Genomic DNA, 17,610 nt, shown 5'->3' on the forward strand with positions numbered 1-17,610 from the left:
ACCAAACACTAGAGGACAATGTTGCACACAGAAGGGAAATCGGTTGCTGGTTTTTGCAGGAACAGTTAGTAATCTGCATTGCTGCCATGCAATGTCACGCTGTGTCATTCATATTTAGAGACTGAGCTATAGATACCAAGACTCCCCTTCCACAAGCGCCCTCACCATTGAGAACCAAAGGAATACAAATAATTTTGAAGTGTCTGTTTTCAAAGACAATTCTATAAGTTCCATGTCGGAATACATTTGGTGTTTAGTGCCAGTTAAAAAAAAAGGTCTCACTTCAGGGTGGGAGGATGCATAACCGAAAAGACTGAAGGGAACCACGAGTCCTTTTGCTGTACATCACACTGTGTAGCCCAGTTGCCCAGCGTTAACAATGCCGGGTGTTGGTTCAATTCCCACAGGAGGTCAGTACGAAAATGCATTAATTCACTGCTGTAAGTTGTTTTGGATTTGAGCGTCTGGTAAATGACTGAAATATGATTGTACACATTTAATTATACATATAATACAAATGAAAAGTTTTGAGTTACTGCAAATACAATTCACATCAGTATACATTAACATTGTAGTCAGTCACAGACAGTCTTATCAAAGGCAATTTACTTATTATAACAACATAATTTATCTTAAAATAGATCAATCACAATCACATAACCCAGTAATAGCAAGTACACTATAATCAATGATGTTGCTAGGCATTGCATCATTTCATACCAGAGATTTCATCAAATTAGGACAAACACAGGTAAGAGTGCTGGCTAATGCAGCGTTACAGGGAAATGTACCTGCTTTGACCATGATCTCCAGTTGTCTTAATGCTCAAAGAGTAAGTTGCTTTTGATAAGAGGATCTGTTAATATGAAGACACTTCCCTTTTTCTTTTTTCTGCTTTTAACCTATTCCGCAAGACCTAGAAGACCTGAGAGAAGAGAATTTTTAACGTCAACATTTTAAAGGAGATAAAAGAGAGAGTGATTCAAGCAATATTGTAAGTCTCTTTGTTTTTTACAATTTTCTTGTAACAATTTACACATCTTTTGTAGTCTTCATATTTTACTAAATTTAATTTGTTACACTTTTGAAAACAACTTCCTCCATATTTTCTAAGTGAAAAGAAGCCTTATCCATTACAGCTGTGAATAATTAGAAATATAATTTCAGTGCAACACATATCCATTGTTCACATCAGAGTTGCCAGTAAAATTGGTCAAGAATCCCTGATGGATAGCAATATTGAAAAATTTTAAGTCAGGAGAATGGAGACTAGACTATTAAGGAAAATTCAAAGCCTGTTTGAAAGCCATTCTGTTGTTCAAATGTAGCAATTGTACTGGAGGAACTGAAACTATATAATGAAGCAGGATTTCCTCCATACATCTTAGTAATTTAGCATTTAACTCCCTTATCCAGAGCAAACTATTTAGGGGTAGCTGTCAAACTCACTTAGCTAAGTATCTGCCACTTCTATGACATTTGCTCCTTTCATAATTGATTTTTCATAATTGAACCCTGGGTTCCCTCTTTTTGTCTGGGAAAACTTTGGCCCGAATGAAGAAAGATTCTCTTTTTTGTGATGGTACAGCAATGGTACAGCAATATGATGTAATGTATACATGTAGTATGCTTGTATAGTATGAATCAGCAGGAACTAGAGAGTTTGTCAGATTTAATAAATAAATATAAAAGGAGCAACACTCAGGCCTGAACGATAATGAGGCCTGTTTTCTACTTTTACTCACAGTCCAGAAAAAGCCTTCATTTTTTGTATTATTGTGAGTTTTTGGTTATCGTCTATTGACAACACAATTAAAAGTGTCAGACTCTTCTGAGCAAAACACTTTTTTTAACACTTTATAATTTCTTGACAGATTCTGCTGTAAATTCCACCAAAAAAAAGATTCTGCTGTGCAGAAATTCCCAACTTCATCAAAACTGTCCATTAACAACTAACTTAATAGTGATCAACAATGGCTCCTGTGCCTGAACTACTTCTGGCCATTCTGGAAGAGCTAGTTGAAGTAGAGTTGAAGACTTTTAAATGGCACCTGACCCAAGACTTGCTTGAAGGCTTTCCTCATATCCCTGTGAGCCAGCTGGAGAAAGCAGACAGACTGGACACTATGAAGAAGATTGTGGAGACCTATGGTTCTGGAGGTGCTGTGAAGATCTCACAGGAGATTCTGAAGAAGATGAGCCAGAACCAACTGGCTGAATCCCTTAAAAATAGGTGTGATGTGCCTGAGACAATAGAACTAGAAGGTCGGTTGCCTATAAATATCACAAAGAGGATTAGAGGACAATGATTTCACTGGTAGAAATGGATAGCAAGTAATTATCTAGTAATTATCTATTATTTAGAGTTACTTACAGTAGAGAGAGCATGCATTTTTGTTCTCGCAAGAGGACTATTGCAAGCATAACTTTTTGTTTGCTAGCCCAAAATACCCTAATTATTCCGGACGTTTCAAGATCAGATATATTTACGGATGTCACAGTTGCTATCACAATCAAAATATTATTGAAAATATATACAGTATCTCACAGAAATGAGTACACCCCTCGCATTTTTGCAAGTATTTGGACATTTTCACTTAGGGGTGTACTCACTTTTGTTGCCAGCGGTTTAGACATTAATGGCTGCGTGTTGTGTTGTTTTGAGGGGACAGCAAATGTACACTGTTAAACAAGCTGTACACTCACTAATGTACATTGTAGCAAAGTGTCATTTCTTCAGTGTTGTCACTCAAAAAATGTTAGGGGTGCACTCACTTCTGTGAGATACTGTATTTTCAGTATGAAGTAAAAGAAAACATCTAAACCTGACTTAGTAGTTTATCATTTAATTTACAAACTGGCCAAAATTATAAATGTATTCACTGTAAAACACTTGTTGAGTATATTGTTTTCCCCTGCAGTTGAAGACAAACTGAAATGCTATCTCAGGAAGAAGTACGGCTCTATATATGAGGGGACGTCAAGGGAAGGTGATTTTATCTATCTCAACCAGGTCTTCACCAAGCTCCATGTGATCAGCGGGGCCTGGGGAGGGGTCACAGACGAACATGAGGTCATGCGTCTGAACATTAGAACACCAGCTGCAGAAGAAACCACAGTTGAAGTCAGCAACATTTTTAAACAACTGCCTGATCAAAAGAAACCAATGAGAACAGTGCTGACGCAGGGCATCGCTGGCATAGGGAAGTCCGTTTCCGTCCAGAAGTTTATTCTCGACTGGGCAGAAGGAAAGGAGAACCAAGGCATTAATTTAGTCTTTCCACTTCCTTTTCGACAAATCAATTCTAATATAGGTGAAGACAACTGCAGTCTGATTGAACTGCTTCATCAGTTTTTCCCCGACATGGGACCAATAAAGAGTCTGAGCAACAACTCAAAAGTTCTGTTTATATTCGACGGTCTGGATGAGTGTCGCCTTCCTCTGGATTTTTCCAACAAGGTGCTGACGGATGATACAAAGCCAGCCCCTCTGGACCGACTGATCACAAACCTCATCACAGGTGAGCTCCTCCTTGATGCCCAGGTCTGGATAACCACCCGACCTGGAGCTGCCAAAAAGATCCCTCGACAATACATCCACCAATGGACAGAGGTACGAGGATTCAATGACCTACAGAAGGAGGAGTACTTCAGGAAAAAACTCTGTGATGTCAACTTGGCTGGAAGAATCATCGCACACATGAAGTCATCAAGGAGCCTACACATCCTTTGTCACATACCAGTCTTTTGTTGGATCTCTGCCACTGTTTTGGAAAAACTCTTGGGTGAAGAAGAGAGTAGAAAGATACCCAAGACTCTGACTGAGATGAACATACACTTCCTACTCTATCAAATAGGCAGAATGGAAGTCGCAGACAATTCCACAGCTAGATACAACTTTATCTTAAAACTTGGAGAGCTGGCTTTCCGTCAGTTGGAGAGAGGACATTTGGTCTTCTACGAAGAAGATCTGACAGAATGTGGCATTGACTTCACAGAAGCAGCAGTGAACTCAAGTTTATGCACTGAGATCTTTGAGGTGGGCAGGATGAGTCGGAAGTCCGTGTTCAGCTTTGTGCATCTGAGCATCCAGGAATTCCTGGCTGCTGTGTATGTGTTTGTCACATTCATAAACAGCGAACAAAACCCACTGGTCAAACCCAACAGTATTGTCAAACTCCTGACATGGGGAAAACAGCAATCAATGAATGACTTATTCAAGAATGCAGTAGACCAGGCCTTACACAGTGAGAATGGACATTTGGACCTCTTCCTCCGCTTCCTCCTTGGACTCTCGATCGAGTCCAATCAGACTCTTTTGCAAGGCCTACTGACACAGAAAGGAAAAAACACACATACCCATGAGAAAATTATTGAATACATCAAGAAGAAGATCAGGAGGAATGAGTCTCCGGAGAGATGCATCAATCTCTTCCACTGTCTGAATGAACTGAATGACCACTCTCTAGTGGAGGAGATCCAAATGTACCTGAATTCAGGGAACATATCAGAAGTCAAACTCTCCCCTGCACAGTGGTCATCTCTGGTCTTTGTGTTGCTGACTTCAGAAGAGGAGCTGGATGTGTTTGACCTGAAGAAATACTCCAAATCCGAGGAGGGCCTTCTGTGGATGCTGCCAGTGATCAAATCCTCCAGAATTGCTGTGTGAGTTTCTGGACATGTCGATTGGCTATGTATTCATAACTGTAAAACAATCCATGTGTTCCCACAAGTGCTGTGTTTCTACCCAACTTTCTGTCCCATTTTCCCCCCAAAGATGTTGTGTACTCTATATATAACATCAAAACACTACATAACTGGATGTATGGTAAAAAAAAAATTACTCTGTGTACTGTACATATTGGATTTTTTTCTATGTTAGGCTAGATGGATGTAATATCACAGGGGCATGCTGTGAAGCTCTGGCCCCAGTCCTAAGCTCAACCTGCTCCCATCTGAGAGAGCTGGACCTAAGTAACAATGACCTGCAGGATTCGGGAGTGAAGCTGCTTGCCGCTGGACTGGGGAGTCCACAATGTAAATTGAAGAAACTGAGGTCAGTTTGCATGGCTTGTTTAAGGATTGTGTTTAACACTCTAGCTTGCTAGAAATTGAGACCCGGAGTTATAACTAGTGGTGTATTGCATGATAAAGTACCGTGCAGAAAATGCATTTGACAAACTTATTTTTCTTTGTTTAATCACTTACCCACCATTCACAAATAAATGTATTCTAGGTAGCATTGCTTGATGCCATGTAATCAGCGTTTACCCATTCTTGTTTCTACCGCTGACTGCATTCAATCTGGTTGATTGTATGGCAGGAAACCAAATAATTTTACATACATTGAACCTCCCACAGGTCCGGCATTCTTTAAAATATGAATGGTTTTGTTTAGGTTTTTTTTAATGTGTTTTTTAGTCTGAATGGATGTAACATCACAGAGAGATGCTGTAAAGAATTGACTTCTGCTCTCACCACTTCAAACCTGAGAACACTGGACTTGAGCAACAACAAGCTGCAAGATTCAGGAGTGAAGCTTCTCTGTGAAGGACTGGCGAATTCACAATGTAGACTGAAGACACTAAGGTCAGGTATTTATTTTAATTATTTTATGTTCACGTTTGGTCTAATACCTAAGCATTATCTTGTTTTAGGAAATGGTGGGCCTGTTTAAATGCAAGACTTTCGCTCACATGAACAACACTTTGAATTTGATGCCAACAAAACGTTTCAAAAAGCTGGGACAGGGGCAACAAAAGACTGGAAAAGTTGTGTAATGCTAAAAAACCTGGTCGAACATCTCACAACTAATTAGGTTAATTGGCAACAGGCCAGTAACATGATAAGGTATACAAAGAGAATTCCGCAGAGTAAGTAAAGTACAGTTCAACTCTCTGTGAAAGACTGTGCAGGCAAAGAGTGCAACAATTTAAGAATTAGGTTAATGTAAAATTGCAAAGAGTTTGGGGATCTCATCATCTACAGGACATAATATCATTAAAAGATTCAGAGAATCCAGAGTAATCTCAGTATCCAAGGCACATGGCCAAAAACCAATATTGAATGGTCATGATCTTCGGGCCCTCAGATTCTGTTGTGGAAATCACTGCATGGGCTCAGGAACACTTCCCAAAAACAGGTCTGTGAACACAGTATGTGGCTGCATCCACAAATGCATCCACAAAGTTTAAACTCTACTATGCAATGAAGAAACCATATAGAAAAAAGATCCAGAAACACCAAGATGGACTGAGGCAAAGTGGAAAACTGTCCTGTGATCTGACAAATCAAAATTGTTAATTATTTTTGGGAATCATGGACGCTGTGTCCTCCGGGCTAAAGGGGAGAGGGACGAGCCAGCTTGTTATCAGCACACAGTTCAAAAGCCAGCATATGTGATGGTATGGGGGTGCATTAATGCACATGGCATGGGTGACTTGCTGTGAAGACACTGTTAATGCTGAACAATATATACAGGTTTTGGAGCAACATATGCTGCCACCCAGACGTCTTTTTCAGGGAAGGCCTTGCTTATTTCAGCAAGAGAATGCCAAACCCCATTCTGCATGTATTATAACAGCATGGCTCCATAGAAAAGGAGTTCAGGTGTTAACTGGCCTGCCTGCAGTCCAGATCTGTAACACATTGAAAACATTTGGCGCATTATGATACAAAAATATGACAAAGGAGACCCCGAACTGTTGAGCAGCTGAAATCCTGTATCAAGCAAGAATGGGAAAACATTTCACTTTCAAAACATCAATTGTTCTCTTCAGTTCAGAAACATTTACAGAGTATCGTTAAAAGAAGAGGTGATGCAACACAGTGGTAAACAGGCCCCTGTCCTAATGTTTTTTAAACGTCTTGCTGGCATCAAAATCAAAATGGGCATGAATCATTCCAAAAACAATATTCAGTTTCAGTATTTGATATGTTGTCTTTGTACTACATATTCTATTAAATACAAGTATAAATGATTTGCCTCATTGCATTCTGTTCCCTTTTTTGTATTCAGTAAACCATTCAGATCTAATGTTCTGATGTAAAATAGAACATCAACAATGTTACAGCTTAGTCTTAATTTTTACTATACTGAACCAAAATATCAGCACAACATGCAACAATTTGAAATTAACCCTAACCCAAACATCTCAATTATTTTCAGATAAAAGTGAAGTAAATTATTAGAATGTGGCATTTGAATAATATAAATTTTTCACAAAAGTTTCAGTTTTATTGGAAAAAAATATTTATGCTCTAATCTATGGATTTCTATGGATCTATGGATCTAGGAATACAGACATGTGCGAAAGGAAACATTTCTGTGATATTTTTTGTAACATGGGATTGACCATGTTGCATTTATATATTTATTCAGGGTAGTTTAATTAAAACATTCCTTCAAGTTACAGTATAAGCAACTATTACCAAATTGATAAATTGAGAGAATTAAATCGTTTCCAAAGGTTGTCATTCTGTGGAGTCACAGAGGAAGGTTGTGCTGCTCTGATCTCAGCTCTGAGGTCAAACCCCTCCCATCTGAGAGACCTAGACCTGAGCTACAATCACCCAGGAGAATCAGGAGCAAAGTTGCTCTCTGCTGGGCTGAATGATCTGATACATAAACTCCAAACACTCAGGTAAAAAGGTAATCTTTGAATTTGTACAGTGAACAATTAAATAATATGGATATTACTAAAATATTACGAAAACGTTATTTTCAGTGTTCACCCCAGGGGAGAAGGCTGGTTGTTTAGAAGATGTAAGTTATGTTGGTGTTTTTGTACAACTGATTAAAAAACAGTACAGTGAACATTACATTTTGTTCAGCATCACGGCACCAATTAATTACAAGTATTCTTGTCCTTGCTTCCCCCAGTACATTGGATGGATCTCACCCTGAACCCAGACACAGCAAACTCGTTCCTCTCTCTGTCTGTGGGGAACCGAAAGGTGTCACACGGAAAAGAATGGCAGCCGTACACTAATCACCCAGAAAGATTCACCCACTGGCCCCAGGTGCTGTGTAGAGAGTGTCTGACTGGACGTTGCTACTGGGAGGTAGAATGGAGTGGGAAATGGGCTCTTATAGGAGTGACATACAGAATGTTCAATATAACACTTAAGAGACGTTTTGGAGCCAACAACAAGTCCTGGAGTCTAGAGTGCTGCGGTAACCGTTTCTCCATCTGGCATAGTAACAAGAGAATGGATTTACCCGTTTCCTCTGTCTCCCAATCCAATAGAGTGGGAGTGTATCTGGACTGGCCGACCGGCACTCTGTCCTTCTACAGCGTCTCGTCCGAAACAATGATCCACCTGTACACATTCAACTGTGCATTTGCTGTGCCCGTTTACGCAGGGATTGGGGTTTCCTTTCAATCTTCAATGACCCTGTGTAAAGTAGATACCAAAGACTTACAAGCAACTAAACCATAAATGTCATGTGGTCCCCCTCGAATCAGTCCTGCGGGCAGTTTGATATATAGTGGTGTTTTATTTATCGTAAAGGGGCTCCCGAGAAAGACGGAAACCTACAAGCAAACCTAGAAGAAGAACGATAGTTACTTTTGTAACTCCAGTTCTATGAGTGGAGCTTCCCCCAAAGGGGCTTCACTCCGATTGGTTTACCCCTCTCTCTGCCAATCGGCAGGAACTGAAAATTTAAATATGCAAATTACACCTGTCACAGCCACCTACCTGGTGGCTATATCAGAGAGGGACACACCCCGCTCAGCCTCCCAAATTACCCTTCTTCACGAGAAAAGCATTCAGAGACTGGCCAGTGCATGAACCAGTCAGTTACTCAACTGTCAATACCATTGCCTCTTTGTCTTCGTCTTGTGAATGTATGAAATGAAACAAATTCCAGAATCTATAAAAAATGTGAGGAGTAGATGTAACCTCAAGGATTAAAACTTGATAATTGAACGTTTTACGTGGAAAAACCATATCATCTATAATAAGTTATTACTCCAACTGTGATACAAAAAAATTTTATAACGTGTTTTTTTCTTATCAGCAATTCAAGTTGTTTATTTGTAAGCTTAAAATTCTACTATTTCACTCAGTGGCCTTTGTGCCCTAAACATTTTTCTGGCACCGAAGGCCAAATGGCATAGCCCCTAAAATTAGGAATTTCCAAGCCTGGTTGTTAGCCAGTCCTGGTCCTAGGGCTCAGGTTTCTTCCAGGAGAGAGAAACTGTAGCAGCATGAGGTAAACTGAGGACAGGGAGAGCCTGGAGTCTGACGACACTCACGCAAATGGGAGGCCTATCCACCTGACCTGCATTGTTCCTGAGGAATCTAATGATTCAAGTCAAAACACAGGACTCTCATGCAGTGGCAAGTTTACAGTGTTTTGGAATAAACAGTAATTTCCTGTAGGTTATGGCAGGACAGAAATGTCAGGAGTTGAAGCATAAACATTGGATGATTTAGTAGCCTATCATTTAATATTCCCGTTCTGTCCATGTTCATCTAGTTTGCACACCTGTGAGCTGGGCCTAGACAACTACAGCTGTTTAATGTTGACAAAATCAGAAAAAGAATGTTAGCACCAGTGAGGTAACCTAACAAATTCTCAAGCTAAATTGAGGTTTCACCTGTATGTATGTGACTCAGGGGATGATGGGTTACACCTGTATGTAGGTGAATGTGGAGGTTACACCTGTATGTAGGTGAATGTGGAGGGGCTACACCTGTATGTAGGTGAATGGGGAGGGGCTACACCTGTATGTAGGTGAATGTGGAGGTTACACCTGTATGTAGGTGAATGTGGAGGGGCTACACCTGTATGTAGGTGAATGGGGAGGTTACACCTGTATGTAGGTGAATGGGGAGGTTACACCTGTATGTAGGTGAATGTGGAGGTTACACCTGTATGTAGGTGAATGTGGAGGTTACACCTGTATGTAGGTGAATGAGGGGGTTTACACCTGTATGTAGGTGAATGGGGAGGTTACACCTGTATGTAGGTGAATGGGGAGGTTACACCTGTATGTAGGTGAATGGGGAGGTTACACCTGTATGTAGGTGAATGGGGAGGTTACACCTGTATATAGGTGAATGGGGGGGGGGGGTTACACCTGTGTGTAGGTGAATGAAACGGCAGGGATGCTTTTGGCTTTGATTCCCACAGTTTGAGAAGATAAACTGATGCAGTCTCTCACACGGCTTAGCGCTCACTGCTTTAGGTCCCTCTGGAAAACAGCGTCTGCCTAACGACGTGCTACTATGAGGCTAGCCACATGGCATTCTTCTCTCACTCTCCCAGCCAATATTATGGCTACAGTCTCCCGAATGTGACCTTGTCACAATACATTTCATGCAAATCGGCCCAACGCTATTAGCACAGGCTCAGTCGCACTGGGTTATGTTCCATTCCTTTCATTCAAAAAGAATGACAACTCGGTCGGGAGGGACGGCAAATCTCAGTCATTCAAGGAAAGCGTCAATGGGCAGAACAGCAGCATTCTTGGCGACCACGTTGCCTAGCAACAGCGGGGGCCTGCTATGACACTGAGGGAATGTTAAAAGGCAGTTTTTTCTCGCCAGTCTCCAATCTAACTCGTCTGACAGGAGTTACAGATTCTAATCGTAGGACAAAAGAAAATCTTAATAAATACATAATCCATGTTGCATTTCTTTAATATTGACCATCTTCTTAAATTCAAAGCAATCAAGGGACATCTTAAACCTGTAATTCTGGGCAATGCCACTTGCCAGTGGGCGTGTTGGCTGAAACACACTTCAGCACCTGGGTCCCGTTTCTGGGTCAGCGAGTCATGTGTTTATTATCTAACTAATTTAAGACTCGGAACTCATAATCTGCTCAACAGAGGGGGTATTCAAAGGGATTATGCCTAGTCAGTCCCCGCACGGTTGGTTCCTTAAGAGAGATGATTGTAATTTGGCAGTCCTTCTCACACTGTGTACACAACCACATGTTCAGACTGAATGTTTACATCTTCAGTGTACGTTAAGGCTGTGTCCCAAATGACACCCTGTTCCATTTCATGAACATGACATTTGACAAGAGCATTATGGGAACTTCACAAAGATAGTTTGCTGTACAGCGAACAGAATTCCATTTGGAATGCTGCCTAGCTCCCATTTAAAGCAGAGATGTAATTTTGGGAAAACGTACCCACTAATCACTGGGTTATATGTAATGAAATGCCTGTAATGTTAATAGCCTTCAAATAACATTACAATTCTATCAACGCCATGTTGACATTTTCCTCCAGCAGTAACTCATGTGTAACAGGAGTTTCGGATGGCAACAGATGTCTCATCTTCATCTCATCCCTGAATAGTTGAGTGTCTATGACCAGGTTCGACGGTGGCGGTGTCGCAATTACAGCTGGCGGAAATCAAATACAGCGCAACTTTATTCTCTCACAGCAGATACTGTCCTTGGCCTCGAAACAGTGAGAGTAGTTGTGTGGTATAATTTATTCCACCACTATTTGAGTCAGTGTTTTATCAAATGTTTCTTTGAAACGACACAACCGTATTTTCTTCAAACGTGGTTCCTGCTATTGATATTCACAACCGTTGTGTAGCTTACGTTTGCCGCTTCTGAGCCACAGCAGAGGCGTGGCTTAGGACTGTTTGACTCGGTCATCAAAGAATTGCTTCTCCTACAGAAGTCTGCAAAAGAAAGTTCTCAAATCATGCTCTGAATATACAGGCATCCGCGTTCTCTATATGCATGACGTCAGATTGTTTTTCGCTACAGAGGGCCTAGCTCCAATAGTCACATTTCACCACTGCCCATGAACTAGGGCTAGGTCCAACATGACTACATTGTATTTACTGTAAATACACGTGTATATACTACTATGTATCTGGGAAACAAAACACTGGTTAAGAGAGAGGACTTTTACAATTTTGAAGGAACACTTTTCTTGTTCCTTTTACAGTCTTACTACTGTTGATTGTGTTGGACTTTTAACGTGAATCTACGAAAAAAAGGCATACTATTGTTTATTTCACACATAGCACCTGATACCCTACGTAGCAAACACTTTCTGACCCGCCTCCAGTCCAAAGTGGTGCCCTAGATAGGTAATATTTTTGGCATCCGGGACAGAATGGAGTTTTCCTCAATTCAATGAACTCCACAACGACAGGGTCACGAAACATGGAAAAAAAATATTTATTATTTAAACCGAAGGTATTTGGTCATCTACAAGCCAACATGGGATGTGAATTCACGATTGATGGAAGTGTACACACAAAAACCTTCAGATATAGTAAACTAAAAATAGATATCTATTGAGCGGAGCGAATTCCCTGATATTGAAATTAATTCATGTTGAGCAATGACTGAAAGTAGCTAGGGTACACGTTCAAGTACACTGATTAACACCAACATTGGCCAATGCTTTCACTCTATTGCAAACATACAGTCTGCACGCCGTTTCTTTCTCTTGTGCTTTTCATGTCTCACTCTTTTTTTAATGACATTCTCATTTAGTGAAGTAGTATTTGGGAATTTTCCTTTCCCCCAAATCCGGTACATTTCTAATAACGGTGAATAAATATTATCACAATTCATTTTCATATGGTGAAACATACATTAGATTTTTGCTGAAAATTTCAATGAATCTGAAAAACTATAGTACAAAAAAGGTTACAAAACAGAGAAACCATAAATTAGAATACCTCAGGTTGTGGCACACAAAGGACACAGTATATACAAACATAAAGCACTTGAGAAAAGAATGAAGGGTTAACAGCACAGACAAAAGCAGCTTCGTAATTTTACCAGTTGGGTTTGAGGCCAGAGAATCTACGTTCTCATCAATACTTGTATTAGTTTAAAGCCCAATATCTGAACCAGACCACAATCATTAGTAACATCTTGAATATTCAACAGTGGCAGGTTCAAGCTGTATTCATTGAAAACATAAAATATTTGATAAATTAAGGGATTTATTTGGATTTAATTTGTTTACCAATGATACTGAGAGAAAAATAAAATGTTCTACAGCTTGTTAAAATGCTTAAAATATTCTAGTTAATTTTTATTTTATACGTTTTATTTCTTATACGTTTTTTATACGTCTTATATATATTTCTCATATAGCAAATTAGCTTTAATATTTGAAAACAGTGCAATAACATACAAACAGTATGCTCAAAATGATGGAAAGTATGCCTATTAACCTGAGCAAAATATCTTAAAGCTGTAACAGTAAGATGTCACCCAGTTTTGTCAAAGGCAATCGCTCTAGCTTTTGTTTTGATTTGTCCAGGTATCTTCAAAACCCAAAAGGTATTTAAAAGATCTAAGACAACATTTTCTAATTATTAACATTTTTCTAAGGTTATTATCTCTTAATAGGGCAGTTTCCCTGGCATAGATTAAGCCTAGTCCAAGATAAAAAATTTATCCCGATGGAAAATATCCGTTGAGCTTGAATTTTAGTCCAGGAATAGGCTTAATCTGTGACTGAGAATCTATTGGAGAATGTGCTATGTTCATAACATTTTTACAGAAATACTGAAGTTTGGGTTTGCCTCGTGACCATATAGAATGCTTTATAAATTTTGTTTCCACACCAGTAACTAGCGCATGACCACCAGTACGTTGCGCTTGACCACCAGTACCTAGCACTTGACCACCACTGCCTAGCGCTTGACCACCACTGCCTAGCGCTTGACCACCACTGCCTAGCAGTGGAGAGCACTAGTACCTAGTAGTGTACCACATAGCTAAATGTTTTTACATTCTACTTACTGCACAGCATATATCCCAGGCCTCTTCAAATCAAGTTCACCGAAACAGTTACAGCAGAATCATGTCAAGTGAAATGCCAGTTAACACCAATTGAACATACATTTTTGCTCAACTGATAACAACTATCACAAAAATAAGGGAAAAGGAATGAGAACTGGAACGATGTAAACAGCAAACATCACATTTCCTACTGAATTGGCATTCTGAAGAAAAGAAAAAAAAAAAAAGACTTGTCGTCATTGGAAAAAATATAATCATTCCATATAAGCTACAGACATTTTGGCACCAAAGGGCCATATCAAGCCACTTTTAACAAGCACGGTCATAATCCTGACCACCACGCCAGACCTGGCCCCCTCAGAAAAAGAAATGTAAATTCTGTTAATGAAAAAATCCCCCACAAAATCCTTTTGTACTTGCAGGTTCCAGACCTTCAGACACTGACCTGACCACAACAGCAAAAAAAAAGAAAAATCACAGAAGAGAATAAGCGTTTTACACATTTGCACTTGCAGAGATGAGGAGCATGCTTTTGCATCATCCAGTCCTCGGGATGGTGACGTGCACTAAAACTGAAGCGCGGCAATCCTTTGTCTGTCATCCTCCGAGCGGACAGGTGGACAAGCAGAGGGGAGCAGCCCCGTTCCAACGAAGTGCAGAAAAGATCCATGTATTTGCCGAACAAGGCAAGTTGTGGGGTGGGACGGAGAGGACAGGACAACTAGTGAGCCTAGGCGGGCAAACGACAGACCAGAACGAAGGAGGATGATGAGAGGGGGAGAACATGGCCTCCTTGGTCCAACACAGGAGCGGGAGGATGAGGAATGCAGTCACTGAAGGCAGGCATGACCGGGATGAGAAAACCTTGACTCGGGAGAAACCTGGGAGGACGACAAACAAGCAGGTTTTAAACAAGCAGAAGACAATATAACCGATCGTCTCTCATGACATAGTGATTAATAATACATATTAATCTTCATATTGCCAGGTTACATTACAAATACTGATCAACGTAGCCCAAATATGAAAATGCTCTTCTAAACGCTTGTGAGCATAGCCGATGTTAGAAACCCTGAGCTCCTTACTATGCAGCCCTTCCATGTTATCCTGCTTTCGTGTCCACCAGCTGCAGCTGCACAGTCACAGGCATGGCCTGTCCGTCGTAACCCCCCTTTGACTGCATTTGGCTCTGAATGGAGTTCACCTGTGGAGGAAATTCTAGGTCAAAACTGACTGTTTTACACCGACAAAGGACATCAAAAGGAAAAAAACGTAATGATTTTGAACAGTGAAACAGGGTCAAATGTTAACCCCGATAATAGTTTTAATTTCAACTGGGAACGTAAAAGGAAAAACACGCCCATGCAATATATTAACGTTTAATGTAGATATTAAAAAGACTTCCATCCTTTGGCAGTCACGTGCCATCTGAATAACAGCTATTCCAACTAAACTAGCGCTTAAAGGGCCAAATGCAGCGTTCGTTATCTCAAGTATCATATACTTGCCAGGTAACATTAAAGTGACTTACTGTGCTCAATTAAAATGGTAGAAATGACATCATACACTGCAATGGCCCTTAAATCTCTCAGAGGTTGTCTGGCTTGTTCCCGTGACAGAGTGGTGCTTGTCAAATACTATTTTTTGGAATGTGAGTCAGGCTCTTCCGATTCCACCAGTATAAGCCATTCCTGTATGTAATTGCACAAGGCTTGAGGAATGATGCATTTTCCCAACAGGACAATGGCCACAAACATGATTCCGTAGCAACAAGGGAGTTTTTCAAGGCCCAGCAACAGAGAAAACAACAACTGATGGACATCTGCAGTACAGGCCTGGGAGTCTCACTAGAGGAGATAACCAGTGACAGGCGTGTCAATGTGACAGGCGTGTCAAAATTACGTGAATGATGGCTGACCAAATAGAAAACTATTTACCTCATTTGTATGTGACGTTATTCTGTACAAATACTTCGGGCTCAACACGTTTGGTAACTTCAGCCTACGTATACTCTGTTGTCATTTCAAAAGTGACTAAATCAACATGTAAATAAATGCCCCAGAACAAAAGATGAGGATATACACTATAACCTCAAATTCAAACATTTCAAGCATGGAGCCGAAATAATAACAACAACAAAAACAAGCTTCCTGTCCCAATAAAGTAGGTCCTTGAAATTCACAATTGCTAAATGTCCCATGGTAGGATCATAAAGAGGGAAAATCCATTAGAGATCCATTTGCCTAGGCTCATAGTGGTCTGTTCAGCCACAAAGTTGCCAGTATTTACCTCGGTTAGCGCAATTTAGTGGTGAGTGCATTTCATAGGAGGACATAATACATGGTGTATTAGCTAAGGTACTATGAAACATCACTGGCACAATGCCTTCCAGTGTCACGGAGTATAACGTACATCTGATCAAACCTGCGGTGTTAGAAAAGAGTGCCTTTCTACGCGCTCACACCCACACACGCACGCCCACACTTCTGAATCCCATCCTGGGTCCTTGTAAATAACATCCTGAAACGTGAACCAGTGCCTGTGTAACTGCATCATAACACTGGTGTACACTTAGCCCATTCGTAGAGTGCAAATCACTGGCAACCGTCACTTTCCCATAATGCATTTGGTAACTGGGGTTTTCTTTTTGGGGGGGGGGGGGTCCTGTAGGATCCTCTTCTTGGCATCCATGTGTTGCCTGCTCTGCTTCCTCTTACCGAGTTCATGCCACTGAAGATATCTCCCGATCCCACATGGGATGTGTGGACAAAGTTAGTGGGCTCTCCAATCATACTCCTGTCAATACGCCGCCGCCGCTTCTGTAAGAAGGAAAAGATCATAGAAATTGTGATATCTTTGTTCTAAAGTTCCCATGTATTTCTCCTATTCCAATACATCCTGTGACACTAACAAAGGTTGCCATTGTTTAATCATTTACAATTCTCCTGCCATTCAGTTCACACAAGGGGTGTGTGTGCATCCGTGAGCAGGGCAAATGGAGCATAAACATTTACAACATTCTGGCTACTGATGCATACATTTGAACATCTACGTTTACATGACCGATTTAATGTTGTTCAAAAATGAAATATCTGGGCTTGAACAGGCAAATCTGACCGTCCCATTCTGAGGACCTCCATGGTGACCTCCATGGTGACCTATGCCCTCTCTTACTAAGGACATTTTTGTATAATTTCTTTTAATTTACAAGCGTGATACTTGTATTTTTTCCCTGTAATTTTTTGTAAGCCACGTGAATGCTGATTATATTTATGAATCTACAACAAGTCATTTCCTGCCTTCGTCTTGATTCCGAAACACAGACTTAAATAAGGAGCAGCTTAAAATAAGGTCATGCTATGTTTTTTTCCACACCTCCAATTGGTCAACAGCTAATTATCACATTCCATTGGATTTCATTTCGTCAGGTTAGACCCACGGAAATCTATTTCCCTGAAGACGTGTTCGTTCCTCAAATGCCCGTGTGGACGGTAGCGGTGCTTACTACTCAGGGAACTCAATATTCTGTCACTGGAATAAGAATGAAAATAACGTGATTCAACGGCATTGCATGAACTCTGACCTGCAGTCCAGTTCATCCAGGTTCTGACCCACATCATGAGAACCCTTGTGACACATCGTCACATCATCAACAGCTCTAGCTAAGCTATGTTCTATTTTCAAAATCTGTCAAGGAGACATGTGACACACTATATAAACAATATCCCAATCACACTCTTTCCGAGCGCAGTATGCCTTGAAACACTTGGTCTAGTCCCAGCGCCCGCAATAAAGGGGGGGGGGGGCTTACAATGGTTGGGCCAGATCTTATTAGTGGGACACGGCAGAACTGTTTG

The 17,610-nt window shown here is 40.6% G+C and overlaps 2 protein-coding genes across 7 annotated transcripts in view; one reads left to right on the top strand and one right to left on the bottom strand.

Moving 5' to 3' along the window:
- Positions 1 to 9,284, top strand: LOC105024017 (NACHT, LRR and PYD domains-containing protein 3-like). Of its 4 annotated transcripts, none has more exons than XM_010893635.5 (9): positions 1 to 410; positions 915 to 994; positions 1,875 to 2,265; positions 2,922 to 4,665; positions 4,883 to 5,056; positions 5,422 to 5,589; positions 7,470 to 7,643; positions 7,728 to 7,765; positions 7,883 to 9,284. In XM_010893635.5, the coding sequence occupies exons 3-9, from the start codon at positions 1,974 to 1,976 to the stop codon at positions 8,440 to 8,442; spliced, it is 3,150 nt and encodes a 1,049-aa protein (XP_010891937.3). In that variant the 5' UTR covers positions 1 to 410; positions 915 to 994; positions 1,875 to 1,973; the 3' UTR covers positions 8,443 to 9,284. The 4 variants fall into 4 exon arrangements, with proteins under 4 accessions (XP_010891937.3, XP_010891938.3, XP_028972863.2 ...); XM_010893636.5 differs by having other exon boundaries at positions 921 to 994; XM_029117030.2 differs by lacking the exon at positions 1,875 to 2,265 and having other exon boundaries at positions 7,883 to 9,283.
- Positions 9,285 to 12,147: 2,863 nt separating this feature from the next.
- Positions 12,148 to 17,610, bottom strand: part of cdc42se2 (CDC42 small effector 2) — a 32,562-nt gene continuing 27,099 nt past the window's right edge. For all 3 annotated transcript variants that reach the window (XM_029117031.2, XM_029117033.2, XM_029117032.2), the window contains exons 3-5: positions 16,471 to 16,572; positions 14,839 to 14,957; positions 12,148 to 14,634 (exon numbers count right to left, since the gene is read on the bottom strand). In XM_029117031.2, coding sequence (XP_028972864.1) covers positions 14,856 to 14,957; positions 16,471 to 16,572 — 204 coding nt within the window. In that variant the 3' untranslated portion in view covers positions 12,148 to 14,634; positions 14,839 to 14,855. The remainder of the gene's footprint in view (positions 14,635 to 14,838; positions 14,958 to 16,470; positions 16,573 to 17,610) is intronic.

This window comes from Esox lucius, chromosome 23, assembly GCF_011004845.1.
Source record: "Esox lucius isolate fEsoLuc1 chromosome 23, fEsoLuc1.pri, whole genome shotgun sequence".
Lineage (NCBI taxonomy): Eukaryota > Metazoa > Chordata > Actinopteri > Esociformes > Esocidae > Esox > Esox lucius.